This window comes from Chiloscyllium punctatum, chromosome 22, assembly GCF_047496795.1.
Source record: "Chiloscyllium punctatum isolate Juve2018m chromosome 22, sChiPun1.3, whole genome shotgun sequence".
In the NCBI taxonomy this organism is placed as follows: Eukaryota; Metazoa; Chordata; class Chondrichthyes; order Orectolobiformes; family Hemiscylliidae; genus Chiloscyllium; species Chiloscyllium punctatum.
The window spans coordinates 86,278,070-86,305,931 of NC_092760.1; the positions used below are offsets into that span (position 1 = coordinate 86,278,070).

Here is a 27,862-nt window from a genome sequence, read left to right on the forward strand (position 1 = left end):
AGTCCACTGACGTAGATAGGGGCCTGTCCTCCTTATTTCTTCCTGAAGTCAATGATCAGTGGGGATGCATAACAGACCAGACAAGGAAATGCTCAGACATCAATGAAATTTCTAATGGTGAAACAGGTTGTAGAGATGGGCAGATCTCAAAACCCATTTCCACAATGTGGCAATATCATCCCCATTATGTCCTCAATGCAGAGATCACTGATGCTGCAAATCCATTTGCTTTCTTACCCAAGTAATTCTACTGTCTGTGTTGCCACTGCAATCTTACTGCTGCCTCCAGCTTAGCCATTAGATTAAGCTGAGCTGCTCTTGCTGCTTGCTACCCATAGACCCAGAGGGAGCACAGAAGTAAAGACAGCAGCAGAACAGAAATAAATAAGCAAAAATGACAACACTGAATGCAAAGTGGAAACAACAGAAATGCCTTGGGAGAGGCACACACATCAAAATGGAGACAAAAAGAATGATTTAATGAGAAAAGGTAGAACATAAAGAATCACACCAAAAGTCGTAAAGGATAGTTTTCAGTGCAAACTATATCACACCCACACTAATAAATAGCCCCTTAATCAACTGCAGCCAGCTCAGTAATTATACCATAAGGATCTGACCTACTGCCCTATCACTGAGAGTGATGGTATGAATACATGGAGCAGAAAAATAGTTTTGTTCCCAACTCTAAGGGACATGTATTTTATTATGGTGAGTCAAAAGAAGAAGTGTGGATCCATGTAGTCTGCAGCAGAACAGTAAGCATCTTTTTTCAGACTGCATAAGATTTTCCTGAATGAATGCGATGATCAAGTGTAAAGTTTAAACTCCAGGAATCCTTTTTAAAATTTTGCATTCACAAAATTGACTGTGGAATCACAAGTCTCCCTTATGAACTTTTACTTCTTTAATTGCAGCTACACATGACAGAGGGTCAATGATGGTACAGTGGTAATATCACCATCCTGATAAACTAGAAGTGAAAGTTGGTGCTTTGGAGATGTGGGTTCAAATCCCCCCTGTATCAACTAGCAGAATTAAAATCCAATTAATAAGTCTGGAATTGAAGACCTTTCTCAGTGCTGTGGAGATTGTTATAAAGTGCAATCTGGTTCACTAAAGTCCTTTAGGGGAAATAAATCTACCATGCTTACTTGGTCTGGCCAAGATAAAGTTTTGGACCCAACTGTCCTCAAAAGCAATTCAGTTCAAAGGCAATTAGCAAAGGGCAACAAATGTTGACTTGTCAGTGACACCCACATCCCACAAATGATTTTGTTTAGAAAGACAGTAGAATTCTGCTGAGCCATCAAACATTGGTGCCCATTTCTTCCAACCCATTCTACCGAGAGAAAATAATAAACAAATTAAAGTTCCGGGAAAAGAAATAATGAAATTCAGAAAGCAAAGTCAGCCTCAACAATGTAAAAATTCAATTGTAACAGAACAATCAAATTAATAAGAAATTAGATGTAGAAGAAAATAACAAGCAACAGAATCACTATTTATGCAAAGTTAAAAATCATACAACACCAGGTTATAGTCCAACAGGTTTAATTGGAAGCACACTAGCTTTCGGAGCGATACTCCTTCATCAGGTGATCACCTGATGAAGGAGCGTCGCTCCGAAAGCTAGTGTGCTTCCAATTAAACCTGCTGGACTATAACCTGGTGTTGTGTGATTTTTAACTTTGTCCACCCCAGTCCAACACCAGCATCTCCAAATCATAACTATTTATGCATTAAGCGTTTGCCATTATCTTTCTCACAACCACTGATTTCATACAAATGGATGATCTTGGAAGGACATTTTGAACAAGTGTAACCTCTTACTGCTGTATCATATCGGCTCCGGTGGTGAGAATGAACACTATTTAAAAATCGATGCGTTGCATATTTACTCTCTGACAGGCCACTCAGAGGAGATGCTCCATAAAGATCAGGGTTTCTTCACTCGATCAATGGGTCAGAAGTGAAAGGCTATTTTGAAAACACGAGCAATCCTCAGAAATAAATGAACTACATTGCTATATTAGAGATTTTATAATCATTTGTACTCTGACCATATTCAGCAGAAAGGAAAGACAGGAAAGATAAGAACATTGAGAAAGCGAGGACTGCAGATGCTGGAGATTAGAGTCAAAGAGTGTGTTGCTGGAAAAGCACAGCCAGTCAGGCAGCATCTAAGGTGCAGGAGAGTCAATGTTTCAGGCTTAAGCCCTTCTTCAGGATTCCTAATGAAGGGCTTATGCCTGAAACGTTGATTCTTCTGCAAGATAAGAACATTGCAAAGTTTAATAAATTATTTTTTAAATGAGAAGCCAAAGAAAGCAGGAGTCATAATGACCCAATTATTACCTTGGTTACCTTCTATTATCTCTTAATTATTATTGTCAGTAGGTCATTTGTTTTTAACTTGTTCATGGGACATGGGCATCGCTGGCTGGGCCAGTATCTATTGCCCATCCCTAGTTGTCCATGAGAAGGAGGTGGTGAGCTGCCTTCTTGAACTGCTGCAGTTCATTAGGTAAAAGTATACCCTAAAAACTATTAGAGAAGGAGTTCCAAGATTTTAACTCAGTGACACTGAAGGAACAATGATACATTTCTAAGTCAAGATGGTGGGTGGTTTGAAGGGCAACTTCCAGGTGGTAATGTTCCCATGTATCTGCTTTCATATTCTCCTAGATTGAAAGGTGCTGTCTAAGGATCTTTTGTGAATTTCTGCAGTGCATCTTCTAGATGGTACACATTGCTGCTAATGAGTGGCAGTGGTGGATGGAGTCAAGGTTTGTGAATATAGTACCAATTAAACTAGTAGGTTTATTTGGGGTGGAGTTAAGCTTCTTGTATGTTGTTGGAGCTGCACTCATCCAGAGAAAGTGGGGAGTATTCACTACACTCCTGGCTTGTGCCTTGAGGATGGTGGACAGGCTTTGGGGAATCAGGAGATGAGTTATCTTGTGCAAGATTCCTAGCCTCTGACCTGCTCTTGTAGCCATAGTATTTATATGGCTAATCTAGGTCAGTTTCTGACCAATTGTAACCCCAGGATTTTGATAATGGAGGATTCAGAGATAGTAATGCCATTGAAGGTCAAGGAACACTGTTTAGATTCTGTCTTACTGGTGATGGTCATTGCCTGGTATTTATGTGGTTCAAGCCCGGATATTATCCAGATTTTGTTGCATTCGGACATGAACTGCTTCAGTATCTGAGGATTTGTAAATAGCACTGAACATCATTGGTGAACATCCTCAGTTGTGACCTTAAGGTGGAGAGAAGGTCATTGATGAAGCAGCTGAAAACGGTTGGACTTATGACACTAAGGGACTCCTGCAGAGATGTCCTGGAGCTGAGATGACTGACCTTCAATAAACACAAACATCTCCAAATGCCAAATTTGACTCCATACAGCATAGGGTTTTGACCAAATGCCCAGTGACTATAAATTTGCTCAGGTTCATTAATGCCACACACAGTCCAAAGTGGTGCTAATCAAGCAGAGGACACTCCACCCTGGGGATGGTGTCGAGCTTATTGAGTGTTGTTGGAGCTGTCCCCATCCAGACAAGAGGGGAATATTCTATCACACTCCTGATATGTGCCTTATAGATGGTGGACATGGTTTGGGGAGACAAACTAAAAATAGTGTGCTTTTCAATATTGCTAAACACTGGAAAAGGTAATCAGACAAAAACTGACACAGAGCTAAAGGTGGGTGAAAATGTTGGCCAAAGATTTACACTTTACAGAGGGAAAATGCTGAGGTGAAGGCACAGAAGGACTTAGAGCCTAGATGGATGAAGGCGTTGCCACCATCAATGCAGTGAATGGATCAGAGATTTGCAGAAAGGCAGAAGTGAAGGAGCACTGTTCTCAAAAATATTTGAGAAAACGACAGTTTGTTGAGGTACAAATATTGCATGCTGATGTTCAGAAGTTAAAACACAGTCATCCACGAAAAAAATGAACAAAAGAACAGAAACTGCCACTGAGACTGCATTTGGCCAGAATCACTGAGTTATGAGGATTGTAGCTGGCACATACACTTTGCTCCATTTGTATAGAGAGATTTCACTCCCTGTTAACACAAACGCCAGCATTCTCAGCAGGTAATGGGTGATAACATGACAGATGTGAATGTGACACCAGGCACTGGGAAGGTCAAAAGTTGCAAGATTTTGTTATTTTTGTTTGCTGAGTGAAGACTGCTCTCTCCTGAACATGAACAGCTATAAGCTTCAAGGAATAACTTCAGATATCAGTAGCTAAAGGATACAATTACTCTCGAAGGTGTGTCAAGCTCATGAAGAATAACAGGTGAGACAGGTACTGACAGCAGGAGAAGTAATTGGCGAGAGACTCTCCAAATCCTCTTAATACACACACAGGTTTTTTTATTAAAAGTAATTTTCCAAAAATAAAGCACTGCTCAGATCAATCAATAAAACTAATCATCTGTGATTCCTATGGGGTGCCTTTCTTTCCTGAATTCTAGCAGGTTACCACCAACACGAGTCATTAGTTCCTTTCAAATCCATTATAAAAAGACTATTTGCCAGCTACTCGGCACCGTCTCATTATTTACTTTATAACAGAATGAAACTAACAATGATAAAACAAGCCAGCACTTTGAAACTCATTGGCAAGATTACTCAGTTATAAAGACAGTACATGAACACAAGCATCTGTTAACAATGGCACAGAATGTCTACTATTTAAATACACTGAAACCTTAACTGAAGGATAGAACAAAATCCTGAGGACTCTTTGTGGTTGTGTCCTTACCTCTGAGCTAGGAGACCAGGTTCCAACTCCCACCTACTCCAGAGGTGTGTCATAACAAGTCAATTTTTTTTTAAAATCTGGAATAGAATCCTTACATCATTGGTTCCCATTCACCTTTAGCTCCTGTGGTGCAGTGGTATTGTCCCTACCTTTAGTCGAAATATCCCAGGTACACCTCCCTCCTGCTCAAGAAGTATAAACTTACATATCATACCAAGAACAGAATCCTCCATTAGTGGCGTATGCAGTAGTGAACTGACCTCTGTAAGATTTACAGTGATGAGATAAATTGTCTGGAATCAAGGCTGTTAATTATTTACTTAAGCAGAAAGAACTTGCATCATAACTAGTCATTTAAACAAGAAAATGGTGCTCTACAGATGCTGTGAAAAACAAAACACTTTGTTTTACAAATGCTACTCTTGCTCTCTACTGTCACATTCCCTTTAAAGGTATAAATGCAGGTTAATTGGTTAGAGCTGTGTGCTCCTTGGATGCTGCCTGAACTGCTGTGCTCTTCCAGCACCACTAATCCAGAATCTGGTTTCCAGCATCTGCAGTCATTGTTTTTAGCCCAGAGCTGTGGAAATGTCTACCCCAGTGTCTGCACAGTCTTTAAAATCTTCCAAATGTTATGTTCTTCTCTCAATTAATTGCTTGAGTAACAGATTTCTCTCCCGAAGTAATTTTCTGGTCAACACTTATCGCTCAAACATTAAATGGTCACACAGCCATTTTCCCCTTATTGGCAGGGCAACAATTGATGTCGGGCTTTTGCCCGAAATGTCGATTTTCCTGCTCCTCGGATGCTGCCTGACCTGCTGTGCCTTTCCAGCACCACTCTGATCTAAACCCTTGTGTCATGTAAATTACCAATTGATTTCACCAACATTCCAACAAGGTTTATGGAAGTGAAATCAAGATTCAACACAAGTCCAAGACAGGTGATAATGATTCAGAGACCTGTTATCAATACCATCCAGTTTTGGAGATAAGACACAGACAAACATCTCTGACCCATTATGTGTCTAACCTTTTGTGTTCTGATGTGGAGATGCTGGAGTTGGACTGGGGTGATAAGGTCAAAAATCAAATGACACCAGGTTATAGTCCAACAGGTTTATTTGAAATTGTAAGGTTTTGGAATGCCACTCCTTTCTCAGATGTGGCGTGATAGAGAGGTATAACACATGGTATTATTATGAGCAAAAAGCTAACAACGCTAAAAGTAGCATCCCTTGTTGAATCCTTGAATCAATTAGGAGGCAGACTGCTGATTAAAATGCAAAATCCAGATTCCTTTCGAGTCTTTGTCCCTAGGTAATTCAAGGTTTTATTAATGTACAAGAAGTGACATCTCAGGTTAGGCAATGCACTTGATGTGCGAGATCCCGATTTGGATCTGACTATGGTTTAAGCTGAGGTCAGTATTTTTATGACAGTAAAGAATCTTGATTGAAATAACTCATGTGTGTGTGTGTGCATGTGTGTGTGAGAGAGAGAGAGAGAGAGAGACAGACTTGAAAGGAATCTGGATTTTGCATTTTAATCAGCAGCCTACCTTCTTACCAATTAAAGGATTCAACAAAGGCTGCTAGTTTTAAAGTTGTTAACGTTTTACTTATAAATACTGTGTCTTATACCTCCCTTTCATACCACATGAGGAAGGAGCTGAGCTCCGAAAGCTTGTAATTTCACATAAACCTGTTGGACTATAATCTGGTGTTGTTTGATTTTTGACCTCTTATGATCTGAGGTGTCCCAAGATTATAAAAGGTGCAATGCGTTTGTAAGTTCTTTCTTTAAAAGAAATCTAAAGAGTAGACTAAAGCATCAAACTCTGCATTCCTTCAAAGCCTGAATGTAGTGGAAACAAAGCATGGAGCTAGCTGGCATCTGCCCAGATATCTCACCACACAGTGTAAGCTATTGGTAAATGTGCTCTCAAATAATATGTGCTCTTGAGTGGCAGAGTCAGAGTGCTGGGTTACATGCAGATGAAATCTTAGTACTTGATCCTGAAAACAACAAGTGCTGGAGATCACAGTGGGCCAGACAGCATCCATGGAGAGACAGCAAACTAACGTTTGACTCGAAACATTAGCTTGCTCTCTCGCCACTGATGCTGCCTGACCTGCTGTGATCTCCAGCATTTGTAGTTTTCAGTACAGATTTCAGCATCTGCAGCAATTTGCTCCAACTCACTACTTAACAATTGGGGAGAGAGGTGTTTTTGAAGAAAGGCTTAGTGTGCCAATCCGTAGGCTGCTACAGTGCAAGGCCTTCCGAATGCTGTCAAAATAAGTAGCTCCTAGTAAACATCAGAATTTAAACTGCATCAACAAGGCGCTGGAATGGTAAAATGCAGCATTTGTACTTACCATGACATACATTACAGCAGCTGTTTTCAGGCTGAATTTGTTCATTCAATGGGCAATCCAATGATGGACATGTCTCATGAACAATGGCCATTGTCCGGTTCTGTCAAGCATTGATAAGAGCTATTGTTAGGCTCATATACTCTTACACAGGAAGAAACAATATTAGTTATGAAACCTTAATGATACATAAGTAAATTATTCTCTCAAACAGTTATACTCTGAGTGGAAATCCTTTCATGAATACTGTCTTGTCTATCTCTAAAGTGAAACTGAGTTAGACCTAACACCGTGTCACCGAAGTAGCACATTCAAAACCTGAAGACATTTTCAGTTATTGACTGATGCAGAGTGACTTCAACAGTACGGGTTTATTTCGACACGAGCTTGGGTTACCATGAAGGCCTGTCCTTCTCAACCATTCCCTTTGCCTGGGGCATGGTGGCCTTCAGGTTAACAACAACCAGTTTCACTCTCTAAAGAGAGTTGGACTATGGTCCGGTACAATGATGGTGACTTTAACCTTAATTGACTGATATTCTAAGTCACATTTTTGTAGCTCAATTCTGTTTGAAAAAATTGTTATGAAAACGTTGGGCTGGAACAAAGTATACATGAAAATAAAAAATGATAGATTGCTGATGATAGTGGAATATTTGCTCTGCTTCGGGTGTTTCTATTTTGGAAACCTGTTCTTTTTGAGGCCAACATCATCTTGTGAAATATAGCACAGGTTAAATCATCCTCTCATCAAACCAGTCTTACTATTTCTTCAAATAAAACTATAACTCTATAACTCGCAAACTCTATAACTACTCATTTATACAGGTTCACTGGCACAGATTGGATGTAAACAAACCTGGGAACAACTCCTCTGTGCAATGCACAGAACATTGTCTTGTTAAATAATTTTACAATGTTGTTACAAAAGGGGGCCTGTCTCAATATTAAAAACAATAAAGTACATTCATACGCATAATTATGTGAATGCTAAGTCTATGTGGATGCACTTGGATAAAACAGTTGGCAGATCGAATGCAGCAGGAAAACTGAATCTCTTTTGAAGAATGAAAGTGATTGCACTCAAGGTTATTAACACATCATTTCACCTCGTTTTGCTGAATCTCATAATGCAGCTTGGAGTAACAAGTGCCAGAAGAGGCAAGTATGGATTAATGATGAAACAAACACTGAACTGCTGAAGATACTCAGCAGGTCTGCCAGCACCTGTGGAGAGATACAGAGTTAACATTTCGAGTACGGTGTGATTCAGTTCTGATTCAAAATGTTAAATCTATTTCTCTCGCCATAGCTGCTGCCAGACCTGCTGAAGTTCTCCAGCACTCTCTTTGTCTGGGTCATTTTTCACAGTATTTTGCTTTTAAAGGCATTCATTACACTTCAAGGATATGTTTAACCCGTTCAAACCTAATCTGAAACTTCCTGCAATTAAATTTACAACTTCATTCATTTCATTTCTTCATCCTTCCCTGAAGTCTAGGGATGTTCTCAAAAATCATTGTCCACTGCTCTTTTCTTGTCCTTTCAACTGACTCTACCAATCACTCTTTTAGATGCTTTCTGTCGAAAGAAGTGAATCCAGGAACCAATAACAAGAAGCTATTTTGATGAATATCCTGAAATAGTTACCAATTAGCATGTAAAAACTGTCGCTTAATTTTTCCCAAGCTATCTGGGAATAAGGTCAAGTTAATTGGGTTATGGTCAATATGGACCATGCCGAGTGGTTCTGGTGGAAAAAGGCTGCCCTTGTAAACAGAAATACAATAATCATTGCCATGTGTGAAGGAAACAGGTACTTCTCAGGTAGTAATGATTTCTTGTGGCTTTTGTTTGGTCCCCCACGTTACCCTTGTCGATAATTTTTAATTAGTCACTTATGGGACATGAGCATCCCTGGCTGTGTTAGCATTTAATGCCTGTCCCTGGTTGCCCTTGAGAAGGTGGTAGTGAGCTGCCTTCTTAAACTGCTGTAGCCCATGGGTGTAGGTTGACCCATAATGCCCTTAGGGAAGGAATTCCAGGATTTTGACCCAGTGACAGTGAAGGAATGGTGATATATTTCTAAGTCAGGATGGTGAGTGTCTTGGGGGGGATCTTGCAATTAGTGGTGTTCCTATGTATCTGCTGTCCTTCTCCTTCTCGATGGAAGTGATTGTGGGTTTGGAAAATACTGTCAAAGGAACTTAGGTGAATTTCTGCAGTTCATTTTGTAGTTGGTACACACTGCAGATACTGAGCATCGGTGGTAGTGGATGTTTGTGGATGTGGTACCAATCAAGTGGGCTGTTTTCTCCCGTGTAGTGTCAATCTTGAGTGTTGTTGGACTTGCACTCATCAGGCGAGTGAGGAGTATTCCATCACACTCCTGAGTTGAAAGCTGAATAATATCACCACCTGCTCAATGTGTCTCATACAGCAGTGACTCAGCTCCACAGTCAGTGGAGAAAATTAAACAAACTAAAAGGCGCAGGTTATCTGACAAGTGTCAACGTTTGACTTTCTCTCTGTCTACATACCACTTTCCACTGGACATTTTCACTTCCTTTTTTAGACATGACGGGTGACTAGAGCAGCAACAAAAGATTAATGAGCTTTTTTTGCTCTTGCTCTGAAAACATTGTATAACTTTTGATCCCTTACTCTTGTTGTCACTGAAGCAGTGGCTGAGCCTTTTTTTTTACTACTCCTGTGGGCAGCTAATGTAAAATGTACTGAAAAGGATCATCAGACTGATTTCTGATCGGATCTGTATTGACGATCAACCACTGAATGTTCAACTGAATAGTACATTCCCCAAATAAAGAATCATTGGTGTAAGTGGATATTTTCTGAATCAACCTATTCCGAGGTATTATGACATACCTCTAGAGCAGACGGCACATGAACCTTTGGCTCTGAGGTAGGGACACTGCCACTGTTTCACAACAGTCCTCTCACTGATGCAAGTAGATATTTTCCTATAGTTATTTTAATCAACCTATTCAGGCATGTTATTGTATGTAACTAGGACAGATGAATCCTAAACCTGGATCTACTGGCTCAGAGAGCAGGACACTATCCCTGTACCACAACAGCCCTATTGACGATGTTTACTGCAAGCAAAAATTTAGGTCACTTGGACCTTGAACAGCAAATTCTACCGGCTTGTGGTGGACAAGATACGTATCTGAACCATACGGCTTCATGTCCCCATGTGACCTTGTAGAAGTTGATAAATAATGAGGGGTACATATGGAATTAATGGTCTTTTCCCTAGGATGGGGGATTTCAAGACTAGGGGCATATTTTTAAGGTGAGAGGAGAGAGATTTAAGAAAGGGGCAATTTTTTTTACAATGAAGGTGGTTTGCGTGTGAAATGACCTTCCTGAGGATGTTGGTATAATAACAAAATTTAAAAGACAGTTGGGTAAGTACATGAATAGGAAAGGGTTGGCGGGATATGGGCCAGGAGCAGGCAGGCGGGACTAGTTTTGTTTGGGATTTTCTTTGGCGTGGACTGGTTGAACTGAAGGGTCTGTTTCTGTGCTGTATGACTTGATGTCTCTGTGATGCTATGACTAGTCACATGATTCAAGGGTTTTCTTTGCTCAGTGACCCGATTAGAGATGGACATGGAGTGAAAAAAAGAAAGCAGATTTACAAAGGAAGGACTCCAACACATGCACATATCTGCCGAAAAATACCAAAGGGGAAACGTTTAGCCTCTTAATGAAAAAATCATTTTGTTAAACACCCTAAAATGAAGACTTGGATTTAGCAATTAATGATGAGTAAGCCTGCTGTGTAAGTTTTGATTATGTCATCAAGAATGTCAATATAAGTTGAATTAATGCAGCATTGGCAGAATGGGAAATTATTGTTTTTAGCATTCAGGCTTACATTCTGACCATGCAATCATGATTAATTATGCTGCTGAACAAGTGTACAAAACACAATGTTGAGAAAACCTTCTAACCAAGTCCTGAATGGAATTTTATTAAATTTAATGCAACCAAGGCTTTGGGTTTGTGTCGCCACATTAAGACATAAATCAAACCAATTTAATGCTATGCTAATTCTGAAACCTGATGGTTGCACACAAAAAAAAACCTATTGACATAGATGGAGAATCGATGAGCAGATAGGAGAGTGAGTTGCTATAATGGGTTTGCACTCAGGTGGGTAGAATGTTGTACTCCTCAGCAGACTGCACCAGACTCTCAGTGGTTTGCTACATTTACAACTGACGTAGATGAAGGAATGGAGAGATATAGATCCAAGGTTGTGAATGACACAAAGTCAGGTGCCACAGTCAGTATTGTTGACCACAGCAAACAGCTGTGAGGGTACTTTGATTACTTTATACTGACAAGAACTGTAAAGTTGAACTTTTAACTTATTTATTTATTTAGTTTTCTACTCTTCATCTTAGATTTTCTAGCTAAGATGGTGCCGAGAATGGCAACATTGCCAGCTTTTTCAGTGTAATCCTGTATCCCTGTACTTGAGAACATGCGACAATAGAACCTAATTCTAACTCTGACATGTCAACCGAGAGGCCAAAATGTTGCTCACTTTGCAGCTATCAATGACAGATTAGAGGGTTTACAAGCAGGAAGAGAGTAATGGGACAGGGACAGAGAAGTTTAGGGGGTCAAACTCAAAATTTCACTACAAGTTAAGCCAGGTGCAAAAAAAGAATTAAAAGGTTTTATCTCTGGAATGGGAGTTATGTTACAGTGAAATAAAGCTCCGTTAGATTTCATTTAGAGTGCTGTGTTCAGTTAATAGGCAGTTCATTTCCAGCAGAATGTACGAGCCCTGAAATGGAGCCTTGTGGCACCAGGGGAGTGCCCCTACCTCTCAGCCAGAAGGCCCAGGTTCACGTCCCACCTACCCCAGGGGTGTGTCACAGCATGTCTTAACAGGTTGGTTAAAATAACCAGGCCCTGGAGCTGTAAAGATCCATTAGAACAATGCTTCAGTGCAAAGGATTGGATAATGACAATGGGTTTGCAGTCAACATTCTAACTCTGCGTCGCCATATACCAGACTAATGCCATTGATAAGTTTGCTGATGACACCACCATAGTCAGTCGAATCTCAGATAGTGATGAAACAGACTACAGATGGGAGGTGGAAGACCTGGAAAAATGGTGCACTGAGAACAACCTAGCTCTCAATGCTGGCAAAACCAAGGAACTCATTATTGACTTTCGGCGGATGTTACACATGCCCTCCCCCTACACATTAATAACACAGAGGTGGAACGGGTGAAGAGTGTCAAACTCCTGGGAGTGATTATTCACTAAAAGCTTTCTTGGACTCTTCATGTGGATGCACTGGTTACAAAGGCCCAACAACGTCTCTCCTTCCTCAGGCAGCTGAGGAAATTTGGCATGACAGCAAATACCCTTGCCATCAAGAACAAACTGTCTGGATATATAACTACCTGGTATGGCAACTGTACCATTCAAGATCGGTGATGGTTACAGAGAGTGGTGAACTCGTCCCGGACAATCACAAAGGCCAACCTCCCATCTATACAATCCATCTACCAGGCCCACTGTCAAGGAAAGGTCACTAGCATTCTCAAAGATCCATCCTACCCTGGCAATGTTTTTCTACAACATCTACCACTGGGGAGAAGGTACAGATGCCTGAACACATGCACCAGCCGGTTTCAAAACAGTTTCTACCCTACTGTTGTTAGAATACTGATTGGACTTGGCAAAAGTGAGGAATGCAGATGCTGGAAACCAGTCTGGATTAGAGTGGTGCTGGAAAAGCACAGCAGGTCAGGCAGCATCTGATGAGCAGGAAAATCGATGTTTCGTGCAAAAGCCCTTCATTAGGAATGGAGGCAGGAAGCCTCCAGGGTGGCTAGATAAGGGGGTGGGGGTGGGGGTGGGGGGGATGGCTGGGTAGAAGGTAGCAAAGAGTACAATAGGTGAATGGCAAGTAGGACAGGCCATGAGGACGGTGCTGAGCTGGAAGGTTGGAACTGGGATAAGGTGGGAGGAAAGGGGAAATAAAGCAAGTCTGTTTCAGTACATGGTTGAAGAGCTTCAGGGCAGAGGAGATGATCTGGAGGTTGCAGTCAGAGTGAGACTCACTGAAATTCTCGTGGAGAGAGAGGAGGAGGACTTCTTCAAGGTAGGCATCCTTGCAAGAGGATTCGACCTATCACCTTCATCCCCACCCCCATTTACCTAATGTACTCTTTTCTACCGTCCACCATCCTCCTTTCTGACCTATCACCTCCATCCCTACCCCCATTCACCTCTTTGCTACCTTCTCCCCTTTCACTGTGCCTCGGTACATGTGACAATAAATTCAACTCAATTCTCTGTACCTTTTTTCTCACTACATAGATCTCCGAGGTTTTAGGTATTGGAAGTCAGTAAGTCAATCGCGTGTGCTGAATGTGACAGCAGTTGCACAGAACTTTATTGCATTCCCTTCAGTGTGGAAGGCAAAGGGTTGATCTCATTGATGTGTTTAAAATGATGAAGGGATTCGTTCAAGCAGACTAAGAGACACAGATTCCTCTCATGGACATGGATGTAACAGAGAGTAGTCAATCGGAAAAGCAGAGCTCCCCATGGTCAGGAGGTGAGGTCAGGAAGCACTTCCAGGAAATCCTCAACAAGCTTTTCCAGAAAGCTGTCCACTAATTTGAACATTTCAAAACCGAGATGGTTAGACTACAATGGGGCGATGACACTATAGAAACAAGGCAGATAAACTGGAAGAAGATTCAGACCAACCATGTTCTGAATAAGGATAAAGGTTGAAGGAATACTCTGCATCCAAGATACATAAGGAAATGGCCCTGGAGAGAGTGGTCGCATCGGTGACCATTTTCCAACATTAAAGAGACACTGGAAAGTTCCAATGTATTGGAGGGTAGCGAATGTAACCACACCTTTTATAAAAAGGGCAAGAAAGAAAACGGAGAATTACAGGCCGGTGAGCCTGACATCGGTGGTGGGGAAACTGCTGGAGTCAATTATTTAGAATTTGGAAGGTGGTGATAGGATCCATCCAAGCTGAAAAATGTGTTGAAGGAAAAGTGCAGCAGGTCAGGCAGCATCAAAGGAGCAGGAGAATCGACGTTTCAGGCTGAAGCCCTCCTGAAGAAGGGCTTATGCCCGAAACGTCGATTCTCCTGCTCCTTGGATGCTGCCTGACCTGCTGTGCTTTTCCAGCAACACATTTTTCAGCTCTGATCTCCAGCATCTGCAGACCTCACTTTCTCCATAGGATCCATCCAAGTCAGCATGGATCCACTAAAGGGAAATCGTGCTTGACAAATCTTCTGGAATTTTTTGTGGATGTTCCAAGTGAAGTGGACAAGGGTGAATCAGTGGATGTTGTATATCTGGACTTTCGAAAGGCTTTTGGCAAAGTCCCACTCAAGAGATTAATAAGGAAAACGAAAGCTCACAGCATTTGGATGTAATGTATTTATGTGGATAAAGAACTGGCAGGTAGACAGGAAGCAGAGAGTTGGAAAAATAGGTCCATTTCAGAGTGGCAGGCAGTGACGAGTGGTGTACGCAGGGTTCAGTGCTGGGCCCAGCTGTTCGCAATATACATTAATGACTTGGACAAAGGAATAGAGTGCAATATCTCCAAATTCGTAGATGGCACTAAGCTGGGTGGCTGTGAAGAGGATGCTCAGAGCCTGCGGGGTGACTTGGACAGACTGGCTGAGTGGGCAAATATTGGCAAATGGAATATAATTTTGATAAATGTGAGGTTATCCACTTTGGTCACAAAAACAGGAAGGCAGACTATTATCTGAATGGTGGCAATTTAGGAAAAGGTGAGGCACAACAAGACCTGGGTGTCATGGTGAAACAGTCGCTGAGGGTTGGTACGCAGGTGCAGCAGGCAGTGAGGAAAGCCAATGGCATGCTGGCCTTCATAGCGAGAGGATTGGAGTATCGGAGTAATACAGGGCCTTGATGAGTATTGTGTGCATTGAGTATTCCTCAGGCTCCTTGTCTGAGGAAGGACATTGTTGCTATTGAGGGACTCCAGCGAAGGTTCACCAGACTGATTCCCGGGATGGCTGGGCCAACATATGAGGAAAGACTGGATCGACTGGACTTGTACTCACTGGAATTTCGACAAATAAGAGGGGATCTCACAAAAACATATAAAATCTTGATGGACTGGGCTGGACAGGGTAGATGCAGGAAGAATGCTTTTAATGTTGGGAATGTCCAGAACTCGGAGTCACAAACTAAGAATGAGAAATAACTCATTCAGGACTGAGACAAGGAAGTATTTCTTCACTCAGAGAGTTGTGAACCTGTGGAATTCTCTCCCACAGGAAGCTGTTGGGGCCAGTTTGTTAGATATATTCAAGAGGGAGCTGGATGTAGCCCTTGTGGCTAAAGGTATCAAGGGGTACGGAGAGAAAGAGGGAGTGGGATACTGAGATTGGATGATGATATTGAATGGTGGAGCAGGCTTGAAGGGCCAAATGGCCTACTCCTGCACCTATTGTCTATGTTTCTGTGTTTTCTCATACAATATTCCTTTTCTAATGATGGAGAGGCAATACTTAGTGGTATTGTCACTGGTCTGTTACTCCAGAGACCCAGATAATATTCTGGGCAGATAGTGGAATTTGAATTCAATTAAATAATTGGAACTAAGAGTTCACTGATGACCATGTATTCATTGTCAGAAATCCCCATCTGGTTCACTAATGTCCTTTAGGGAAGGAAGGTGCCATCCTTACCTGGCCTGGTTCTACATGTGACTCCAGACCTACAGCAATGTGGTTGGCTCTTGACAGCCTTCTGTGACAATTAGGGATGGGCAGTAAATGCTGGTCCAGTCAGCAATGGCCTCATTCCATGAATGAAAAAAAAACTTACGATAACTACTCAGCAGCCAAGATATCTTCACACTCAAAGAGTTAAGGAAAAAAAGAAATGTGATAGATGCAACTCTGTAGCCATTAATTTCCTAATCGTGCATGATCCAGGAGTTCAATGGTTTTCGATTGAAACTGCACTTTATTCAGGTTGTTCGGAGAATATTATCTTAATTAATGTTATTTAGGATGACTCGATCCGGTTAGCCCACATGAGTCAAATAAGGCATCTTATATTAAAGCCTAGACATATACAAATGACTTTCAGATTAATTTTACATTGTTTGTGGTCTTGTAATGCCAGGATTTTCCAGCTAATAATTGCCACATTTACAGCATGCCTGAGAACAAGACATGAGATCGTAATCGTAATGGAGTTCTCGTCTTGAGACAGTCAATAACAATCAGTCACTCAAAAACAGAGTCATCTTGTAACTGATGTTAAAGTGAGAGTCTCAAGCCCTTTCTATGATGGAGATACAGAGCCAATTGTTCTCCCAGTGGGTCTTTAATCTGTAGAATTCCCTTCCCTAGAAAGGGTCATTCAATTTACTCCAGACAAACTGCAATTGATAAGTAAGGAAGTCAAAGGTAATGCAGATAGCAAACCAGAAAGTGGAGTCCTGACCAGAAGCTGATCAGGTATCACGTTTCCGAATGGCAAAGCAGGATTGAAGGCCCAGTTGGCCTACTCCCGCTCCTTGTCTGACATACTGAGTTGAGAAACTGTGAGGGAAGTCTTGCTGAGTGCAATCTGGATTTGCAGTAGTGCATGGACAGTCACGCAAAGAAACAAAAAGCAAAACCTGTTGAAAAGCAGAGAAGGTTTTGGGGAATTCTGCAGCCAACAGATTCTAACTGAACTCAAACAGAACCAACTATGAAGTTTGAGAAAGGATTTCTTGATGACCTCTTCCATAAAGATGACGGACCCTTTCGTTTTTACCATGGAGTCTTATCTGTGGAGGTGATTTCTGATCATAATACATGGGGGAGCAACCATCAAAGCAATTTTCAGAGTCAGTAGAGAATTACTACTCAAGTCCTCGAAGAGCAAGTACATATAAGACTGCCATGAAGATTAAAACAGATGTGGTGAGGACCAGAGAGCATAATCTCAGAGTAAGGCAGTGTTGTACATTTAAGACAGAGACGAGGAGGAATTTCTTCCCTCAGAGGTTTGTGAATCTGTGGAATACTTTATGTCCCAGAGGGCTGTCAAATGTGTGTAAATATTAAGTACATTCAAGGCTGGAAAGACAGATTTTTAATCAGGAAGGAAATCCAGGGTTATGAAGAAGAGTAGACTGAGAATGATCAGGTCAACCATGATCTCATTGAATGCCACAGCATAGCCTACTTGTGAACCTACAGATTACAACCTGATTAGATTAGATTCCCTACAGTGTGGAAACAGGTCCTTCGGCCCAACCAGTCCACACCAACCCTCCGAAGATGTAACCTACCCAGACCCATTTCCCTCCGACCAATGGGCAGTTTAGCATGGCCAATTCACCTGACCTGCACATCTTTGGACAGTGGGAGGAAACAGGAGCACCCGGAGGAAACCCACGCAGACACGGGGAGAAAGTGTCAACTCCAGAAAGACAGTCACCTGAGGCTAGAATTGAACCTGGCACTGTGAGACAGGTTCTGTGCTGTGAGGCAGCAGTGCTAACCACTGAGCCACCATGCCAGCTTGTTGTGCTTTCACAAATGTCACAGCCATGATTCTGCTGATTTGAAATTAAGATGGAAAGTGCTGGAGAACCTCAGCAGGTCCTGCAGCATCTGTGCAGAGACTGAGACTCTTTTTCTGTCTCCAGTAATGCTATTGGACTCACTGAGATTCCCCAGTGTTTTATATTTTATTTCAAAATTCCAGCAGCTGCAGCATTTTGCTTCGAATCTGCTTATATCTTAGACATTTTGGAAGCTGCATTTGACATTGTTCCAGACAGCAGCAGGATAGAAGCCTATTTTGTTCTACACGTGACTACTTCTTTAGGGTGAGCTGTTGGTGATGCAGAATATTATCAGCAGTGTGTTTGAAAGCTATGCCGATTGAGTGAAGGCAACTTCAAAGGGCCAGAATGTGAAAGATCTTATTGAAACATACAGGATTCTTAAGGGACTTGACGGGATAAATGTTGAGAGGACGTTTCTCCTGATGGGAAAGTCTAGGCCCAGAGGGCATCATCTCAGAATACAGAGGTGCCAATTTCAGATTGAGATGAGGAGGAATTTCTTCTCTCAGAGGGTTGTGGGTTTTTTGGAACACCTTGCCAGAGAGAGAGCTGTGGGAGCAGAGTCCTTGTGTCATTTTAAAGCTGAGATAAAGAGATTCTTGTGGAATCAAGGGTTATGGGGAAAGGGTGGGAAAATGGACATGAGAAATGTCGGAACACCACGAATGGTGGAGGAGGCTATAGGGACCATATGACCTACTCCTGTTCCTATTTCTAAGGTTCTGAAGTGTCTTTTTCATTGGATCTGGGACAAGGTTGCAGCCAATGAGCAACTCCTTGTAGACAGCTCTTGTTCTGGGTTGTTGAACTAACATTCTCAAATGGAGCCCACTGTTAACTTGAAATACATCAGTAAAAGTGTACTGCAGAATCGGAGCACAATAAAAGAACAACAAGTTCATACTTACCCGACACTCCCGACAGCTGTTTTTCAGCACTCGCTGCCCTTCAGACAGCTTCTGACCCCCATAGAGACATACGGCTGCAGAATCAAACAAAACAGATTTTGTGTGATATGTAACCTGTTAGTTTTGAAGAAAGAGCTGCACATAATCACTCTGGTACTCGATGAGGAGTGGCTGTTACAAATACTGAATAAGCAGTTAACAACTGCAGTGTATGAGCAACAGCGTCCAAAAAATAGCAACTCGTGTGAACAATAATTGTAAGGATACATTCCTGCAGAAAATAATTTATGAAAGGAGCATTTCAATGTTCTGTTTCAACACAGCCCATCAAATTTCCAATGCTGTGTATGAATAGAGGTCAAATTGTTCAACTGTGCCACTACTGAGTAACCTCAGTTCAAATCCCAGTCTTATTGTACATTTACATCAGGTTTCTCTTCAAAAGCAACTTGCAAAAATCCACCCTGCTGGAAGGCACGATGTTGGAGAAAGGGCCAGCACCAAGCTGACAGGAGCATGGGAAATGTAATTACAAAACACAAAACATTGCTTAGTAAGGCTATGTTTCACCACTTCCAACATAGCAATTACCTGAGGAATGTTTTTTTTGGTCAAGACCACAGACAAATCCAATAACGTTTTAACTGATGAAGAGTCACCAGACTTGAAATGTTAACTCTGCCCACAACTGCTGGCAGACCTCCTGTGTTTCTATCTTTGTTTCAGAATTAGCGAGGTTTGAAAAGATTTGTAACTCAGGTTGAGGCTCTGGATGTAGGTTTGCTCGCTGAGCTGGAAGATTCATTTTTCAGACATTTTGTCACCATAATAGGTAACATCTTAAGTGGGCCTCAGGATGAAGTATTAATGGTCTTGAAAGTTTCTTCTAATTTGTTTTGCGTAGTGATGACAAAGGCGTCATCCATGTAGCAGACCCAAAGTTTGGGTTGGATGGTTGGCAGAGCTGTTTGTTCAAGTCTCCGCATTACTGCCTTTGCTAAGAACCCTGATATCAGAGATCCCATGTGAAAATAAATGGGAAATTACATCATCATACGAAATGACATCACCAACCCGAGGAAACCCAAACATATAAACAGAAAGCAGGAAACATCAGCAGTGCTTCGTCTGGAGGCTCACTGAAGATGTTACCTAGTATGGTGACAAAATGTCCGAAAATGAACCTTTGTTTCAGAATTTCCAGGATCCACAGCTCTCTGATTTATTTTAACATTATAACTCCCTACTCAGCCAGAGATCCAGAACAACAGACAAAAATAACATAAACCTCAATTTATATGTTCATCAGAACATAAACCTCCATATCCCTTCTCTTTCAAGTGGTTTTTGAAATATGGTCTATATCACTTCAAGAATTTTGACATCTGAGTTGGGCTAATTATCAAGGTAATTCCAACACACGAGGATACACAATAAAAGAAAACACTCTGGTTATGATTTTGTTTCTGTGGTTTCCCAACCAGCTTCAGTCACTTGGCAAAATCTGTCATTGACTGTAAGTAAAAACCACATCACTTTACTGATTTCTACTGTGGTCTCAGAAGTATTCCATACAGTTCTGTCACTGACCTATAAAGGAGCTGCCTTTGAAAGTTTTACTTATAATATTAGCTCCTAACTCTATTGTGTATGGTTATATACTGTGGTACCTTACAACGATTTCCTCTATTTATCTCAATATAGCTACTGTGTTTAATGTCTTAGTGCGTGTTGACTCTGGTATAACAGAGTTAAAAATCACAGAACACCAGATTATAGTCCAACAGGTTTATTTGGAGGCACTAGCTTTCGAAGCACTACTTCATCAGGTGGTTGTGCAGCAGAACCATAAGACACAGAACAGGATTGCAGTGTCATGGGATGGAGTATTAAACAAATTTAGCTTAAGTATTTCATCTTTCAGAATGATCATGGTACTTTCAGATCCTTCATATGTAAATCCCAGAACTTTTTTAAAGTTCCATTCTCAAGATAGCTTCAGTAAAGTCTTTGATAAGGTTCCACATGGTAGGCTGTTGGAGAAAATGCAGAGGCATGGGAATGAGGGTGATTTAGCAATTTGGATTAGAAACTGGCTTTCTGAAAGAAGGCAGCGAGTGGTGGTTGATGGAAAATACTCAGCCTGGAGTCCAGTTACTAGTGGTGTTCCACAAGGATCTGTTTTGGGACCACTGCTGTTTGTCATTTTTATAAGTGACTTAGATGCAGACATAGGTGGGTGGATTAGTACATTTGCAGATGACACTAAAGTCGGTGGAGTAGTGGACATTTTGGAAGAATGTTACAGGTTGCAGGGGGACTTGCATAAACTGCAGAATTGGGCTTAGAGGTGGCAAATGAAGTTCAATGCAGCTAAATATAAAATGATGCACTTTGGGAAGAATAACAAGGCGGCAGAGTACTGGGTCAATGGAAAGATTCTTGGTAGTGTGGATGTGTAGAGTGACCTTGGAGTCCATGTATATAGATCCCTGAAAGTTACCACCCGGGTTTATAGTGCTGTTAAGAAGGCATACAGTGTGTTAGGTTTCATTGGAAGAGGGATTTAGTTCCGGAGCCGCAATATCATGCTGCAACTATACAAAACGCTAGTGTGGCCACACTTGGAATATTTGTACAGTTCTGGTCGCCATATTTCGGGAAGGATGTGGAAGCATTGGAAAAGGTGCAGAGGAGATTTACCAGGATGTTGCCTGGTCTGGTGGGAAGGTCTTATGAGGAAAGGCTGAGAGACAGGTCAGTGCAACAACACAGGTCCGAAGGGCCTGTTCTGCACTGTAGTGTTCTATGTTCTATGTTCTACCCAAAGAGGTTAGACAGCACTGGAGGATCGGGAAAGTTAACGGTTCGGCCTGAAACATTGTCTTTCCTGCTCCTCGGATGCTGTCTGACCTGCTGTGCCTTACCAGCTTCACATCTATTGACTCTGCCTTCCAGCATCTGCAGTCCTTACCGTCTCCTGCCTTACACAAGGAGCTAGGACAGAGGGGGAAAAGCATGGGGAAGAGGTATGAAGATATTGATGAGCCAAATTCCCTGGACTGGAAAACAGCATGCTTATCGGAATCTTATAGATATGGGTGAGGTTATGTTAATGGAATGATACATTAATCAACAACAACTTGCAGTAAAATAGCACTTTTCATGTCATAACGTGCCTCACCTGAGCATGGCGACACAAAATCTAACAACTGCTCTGTAAGGAAACACTGGAATAGGTGAAAGAGGGAGGTTTTCAGGAGATTCTAAAGGAAGTGTGGGAGAACATAGGGAGTTCTGGATACCCACAACCCTCTGGGTAAAAAGATTGTAGCTCAGATCCTCTCTAGACCTCCTGCACTTTACAGTAAAACTGTGCCCCATGAGTACTGACCCCTATAATAACGAGAAAACGTTACCCCTATCAACCCTATCGATGCCCTTGAGAACACTATCAACCTTATTTAGGCCCTTCGGATGAAGGGTCACTGGACTCCATACATTGTCCCTGCTTCTCTCTCCACAGATGCTGCCAGACCTGCTGAGCTTCTCCTGCACCTTCTGTTTCACATCATCAATATCTGCAGTTCTTCATTCTGTTCCCTGCCTTAGTCTTCTCTGCTATAAAGAAAACAATCCCAACCTATCTAGTCCCTTTTCTTCGATGAATTGATCCAGCCCAGAGCACATTTCTTCTGCATCTTGTTTAGTGCTATCACATCCTCCCTGTAGTACAGCAACCAGAACTGCATACAATGGCTCTCTAATTAACATTATGCGCAACTCCATTATATAACCTCCCAGCTCTGGTATTCAATGCCTTGACAAATAAGGGCAAGTATCCATACGTCATTTTAACCACCTTATCTATGTGTCCAGCTGCCTCCAAGAATCTATTGCCATACACACCAAAGTCCCACTGATGTCCTGTACTTCCCAGGTCCTCTCATTCAATACGTCCTCCAGTGGCCTGTTAGTCTTCCTAATATGCCTCACCTATTAAGTGTAGGCATGCCAGAAATGTGAAATTAAATGTGTGAAACAGCTTTTTGCAAACCTATCTTGTGATCTCATGAAGCAATTGCAACATTTGCTTTCACTGACACAGTCAATGTTAGATTAGATGAGATTACCTACAGCATGGAAACAGGCCCTTCAGCCCAACAAGTCCACACCGACCCTCCAAAGAGTAACCCACCCAAACCCATTTCCCTCTGATTGATGCACCTAACACTATGGGCAATTTAGCATGGCCCATTCATCTGACCTGCAAATCTTTGGACTGTGGGAGGAAACCGGAGCACCCGGAGGAAACCCATGCAGACACGGGGAGAATGTGCAAACCCCACACAGACAGTTGCCCAAGGTTGGAATCGAACTTGGGACCCTGGTGCTGTAAGGCATCAGTGCTAACCACTGAGCTACCATTACTGTGATGGATATTGCTTGTCTGTGAAAGCTTTGGCAAAACTTGATGCATTTGGCAAGCACCTGTCAGCACCACACTGAGGGAATGCTGCATTACCTGAGGATTGGTCTTGATTAGTTCAGGCAATGTGTGCATCATTGGAGAGGCCACCATTTATTGCTAGAAAGTGAGGACTGCAGATATTGGAGATCAGACTCGAGAGTGTGGTACTGGAAAAGCACAGCAGGTCAGGCGGTATCCGAGGAGCAGAGAGTCAACATTTCAGGCATAAGCCATTCATCAGGAATGAGACTTGTTGGCCGGGGGCTGAGAGATAAATGGGATGGGGTTGGGGCTGAGGGGAAGGTAGCTGAGAATGCAATAGGTAGATGAAGGTGGGAGGGAAAGGTGATACGTCGGAGAGGAGGATGGAGCAAATAGATGGGAATTACAATGGACAGGTCAAGAGGGCTTGGGACTAGGGTAAGGTGTGGGGACGGGAAATGAGGAAACTGGTGAAATCCCCATTAATCCAGTGTGGTTGCAGGGTCCCAAGGTTGAAGATGAGGCATTCTATGGTGGAATTAGTCATCCTGGGAACAGATACAGTGGAGGCAGATGAATTGGGAATAAGGGAGGCAGAGTGGTGGGAGGTGCACTCCAGGTAGTTTGTGGGAGTCCGTGGGTTTGTAGTATATGTCCGTGGTTAGTCGGTCACTGGAGATGCAGATAGAGGCGTCCAGGAAGGGAGGGAGGTGTCCAAGATGGTCCAGGTGAAGTTGAGGAGAAAGTGAGGACTGCAGATGCTGGAGATCAGAGCTGAAAATGTGTTGCTGGAAAAGCGCAGCAGGTCAGGCAGCATCCAAGGAGCAGGAGAATCGACGATTCGGGCATAAGCCCTTCTTCGTGAATGAGGAAAGTGTGCCAAGCAGGCTAAGATAAAAGGTAGGAAGGAGGGACTTGGGGGAGGGGCGTTGGAAATGCAATAGGTGGAAGGAGGTTAAGGTGAGGGCGATAAGGTGAGGATGATAGGCCGGAGTGGGGGTGGGTTGCTGAGTTCGAGGGTTGGGACTGAGACAAGGTGGGGGGGGGAGGAGAAATGACGAAACTGGAGAAATCTGAGTTCATCCCTTGTGGTTGGAGGGTTCCTAGGCAGAAGATCTTCCAATTTCCTCATTTCCCCTCCCCCACCTTGTCTCAGTCCCAACCCTCGAACTCAGCACCACCTCCCTAACCTGCAATCTTCTTCCTGACCTCTCCGCCCCCCACCCCCACTCCGGCCTATCACCCTCACCTTATCACCCTCACCTTTACCTCCTTCCACCTATCGCATTTCCAAGACCCCGCCCCCAAGTCCCTCCTCCCCACCTTTTACCTTAGCCTGCTTGGCACACTTTTCTCATTCCTGAAGAAGGGCTCATGCCCGAATCATCGATTCGCCTGCTCCTTGGATGCTGCCTGACCTGCTGCGCTTTTTCAGCAACACATTTTCAGCAGGTGAAGTTGAGGTCAGGGTGAAAGGTGTTTGTGAAGTTGATGAATAGTTCAATCTCCTCGTGGGAGCACAAGTTGGCGCCGATGTAGTCATCCATGTAGTGGAGGAAAAGGTGGGAAATGGTGCCAATGTAGCTGCAGGAGATGGTCTGTTCCATATACCTGACAAAGAGGCAGACATTGTTGGGGCCCATGTGGGTGCTCATGGCTATCCTTTTGGTTTGAAGGAAGTGGGAGGATTGGAAGCAGAGGTTGTCAAGGGTGAGGACCAGTTCAGCCAAGCAGATGGTGGTGTCAGTGGAAGGGCACTGGTTGGGTTGGCTTTAGAGGATAAAATGGAGGGCTTGGAGGGCTTCGTCATGGCAGATAGATGCATACAGGGACTAGATGTCCATGGTGAAGATAAAGCATTGGGGGCTGGGGAAACAAATGTCTTGGAGGAGGTGGAGGGTGTGGGTGGTGGCCGGAACCTAGCTGGGGAGTTCCTGGACTAAGGGGGACAGGATGGTGTCAATGTACCCAGAGCATCCAAAGGAAACCCACACAGATATGTGAAGAATGTGCAAACTCTACACTGACAGGATAGCAACACCATTTATTGCTCATTCCTCATGAGAAGATGCCAGTGACCTGTTAGGGAGGGAGCTCCAGGATTTCACTCAGCAACAGTGAAGGAGCGGTGATGTGGGTGCAAATTGGGATGGTGTTCCCATGTCTCTTTTTTAAACAATTTGTTCATGAGGTGTAGGTATTGCTGGTTATTGTCCACTCCTTCCTGGCCATTGATCTGAGTGGCCTGTTACTACAGTGAAGGTCCAACCCCATTTCTGTCACTGGAAATGCAGTGAAGTTACAGTGTGTGACTAAGAGCAGCTCGGACAGGTTTCCCAGACTCACGTCTCAAGATCAGGATGAAGCCATTCAGTACAGGCTCTTCGAGAAACTGGCTTCTTAGTTTCCTGCCTTAAAATGAGAGTAGGAACAATATCAAAGGAGGAACGGAATCATCTAATTTTGTTTGTTCACAGGATCCACCAGGAGTTGCCCACTCCTAACTGCCCACAGAGCGGTTGAGAGTCAATCAGATTTGTGGGTCTCGACCCACATATAGGCCAGACTAGTAAAGATGGCAGATTTCCTTCACTGAAAGCTGTTAGTGTAGTGGGGGCTTATGATAATGGTTGCATAGCTAGCTTTTAGTTACAGATTGAATTCACATTCCACCATATTCCAGGGAGGAGAGGGTTGGTGGTGGTCAGGGGTGGTAGTAGTGGTGGTCTTGAACTCAGGTTCAGAGAACATTATCTCTGGCTTACTGGTCTGGTCACATTACCAATAAAACAAGGCTCTACCCCTAATCTGCTGCCCGTGTCCTTCTAAAATGACTTGTTAAATAACCATCCTGGCTGTTAATAGAATCTTTACCATTTGGAAGCAGGCCATTCAGCCCATCAAGTCCACACCGACCCTCCACAGAGCATCCCACCCAGACCTTATCCAATCGCTACATTTCCCATGACTAACCCACACAAGCCTGCGTTCCCCTAGACACTATTGGTAATTTCCCATGGCCAATTCATCTAACCTGCACATCTTTGGACCGTGGGAAGAAACCAAAGCACCTGGAGGAAATCCACACAGACAGTCATCAAAGACTGGAATTGAACCAGGTCCCTGACACTGCAAGGTAGCAACCTAACCACTGAGCCACCGTGTTCACATGATATAAAGTATGCTGTGGCACTATTCATGAGGAGTGGTCTCGAGGTGTCTTGGAGAAAATGAGGACTGCAGATGCTGGACAGTCAAAGACAAGAAGTCTGGTGCTAGAAAAGCACAGCAGGTTAGGCAGCATCTGAGGAGCAGGAGAATCGACGTTTCAGGCATAAACTCTTCATCAAGCATTACTCAAAAGGGTTAAAGTAGTATGTCACAAATCTCATTGCAAAATGGAGGGAAAAAATGTCAACTTAGGGACAGAGAGGTAATCTCTGAACTACCTTTGGAACGCAATGAATAAAATTCAAATGTTTCTGGGTCAGTTTGTTCCTGAGAATGTGAGACAGTGCAGCATTAAAGTGTGCAAGAAGACTGATCTGAATTCCAATTTAAGACTTCAAATTACCAACATCCACATTGGAAAGCCAATATATTTCCTCACTTCAAGACAACTGCCAAATAACATCAATCAAAAAAAGCTTGCTGAATACATTATGCACATTAATATTTGAAAGCTACACTAAAATGGCCATTATGAAAGATTAAATTAGTTAATACTTAAACTCATTTCTCAAACATGAAACAGAGGCTGGGAAGGGTAATTGTTGATCCTGGGGTCGAGAGGTGAAGGTACAGACATTGAATTCTGCTTCATATCTTATGGTCATGTTCTGAGCAATTTCTGTTCTCTCTGCAATTTCCCAGCAGAAAACTGTCAAAAAGTATTCACCTCACACTAAGTGCCGCTAACTTGGCAACTCAAGTTGACAGGTTATTTTTCAGAAGGTTAAAAAATGAGCTGCCTGAAAGAATTGCCTTTGAATTACACCGGTGAGGTCCAGGCAATGGACAAGCATTTTGCCAGACAAACCTGGGGACTAATCTATTAACTGGAGAAGTTAATTTTTTGAGTGGCTACTTAGACAGTCATTTATACATCCCCAGAATAATAGTAAAGGGAGAAAACTCCACTTAATGATCTCAACAGATTTCACTAGTCAACTGCAATCAGTTACTGGCATGAAACATTACAAGCAACTGTAATTCTTGAATAATGCTTGAACCTCAAAACAAAGGCAGGAAAGGTGCAGCTGAATTTATCATAGTTAAAGACAATTCACTTAATGCTGTACAGGTAAAAATCCAGTTAATTCTAATAATGCAGTCATGAAAAGACAGTTGATCTTGAGAGAGGAAATATTTCTAAAAGTTCCCCTTTCAGCGTGGAGAGTTCTAAACAGCAGTCAGGGTTGCAATGTGAGTCATAAAATGGTCCCTGCCTATTTCATCATACACTCAGTCTAACAAGTATCCATGCCAGAATTAAACTGTTCCAAGTCACCCACAGATTCTGATAAGATAAATTAATGAAGCAGAGCAGAATCATGGAATTATATGGTACACAAGGAAAAAACTGTACTACCGACACTAGTCCCACCTTCCTGCGCTTCACCCATAGCATTGAGATTAGATTATATTATACATAGAAAACAAATTATTACTCTTCATCCTAAAC

The 27,862-nt window shown here is 42.6% G+C and overlaps 1 protein-coding gene across 3 annotated transcripts in view; it reads right to left on the reverse strand.

Annotated features, from left to right (window-relative positions):
• The window catches only part of LOC140493827 (protein kinase C-binding protein NELL1-like), a 980,593-nt gene that overhangs the window by 714,229 nt on the left and 238,502 nt on the right, over window positions 1-27,862 (reverse strand). For all 3 annotated transcript variants that reach the window (XM_072592758.1, XM_072592757.1, XM_072592756.1), the window contains exons 10-11: window positions 18,726-18,799; window positions 7,173-7,272 (exon numbers count right to left, since the gene is read on the reverse strand). In XM_072592758.1, the coding sequence (XP_072448859.1) occupies window positions 7,173-7,272; window positions 18,726-18,799 (174 nt within the window). The remainder of the gene's footprint in view (window positions 1-7,172; window positions 7,273-18,725; window positions 18,800-27,862) is intronic.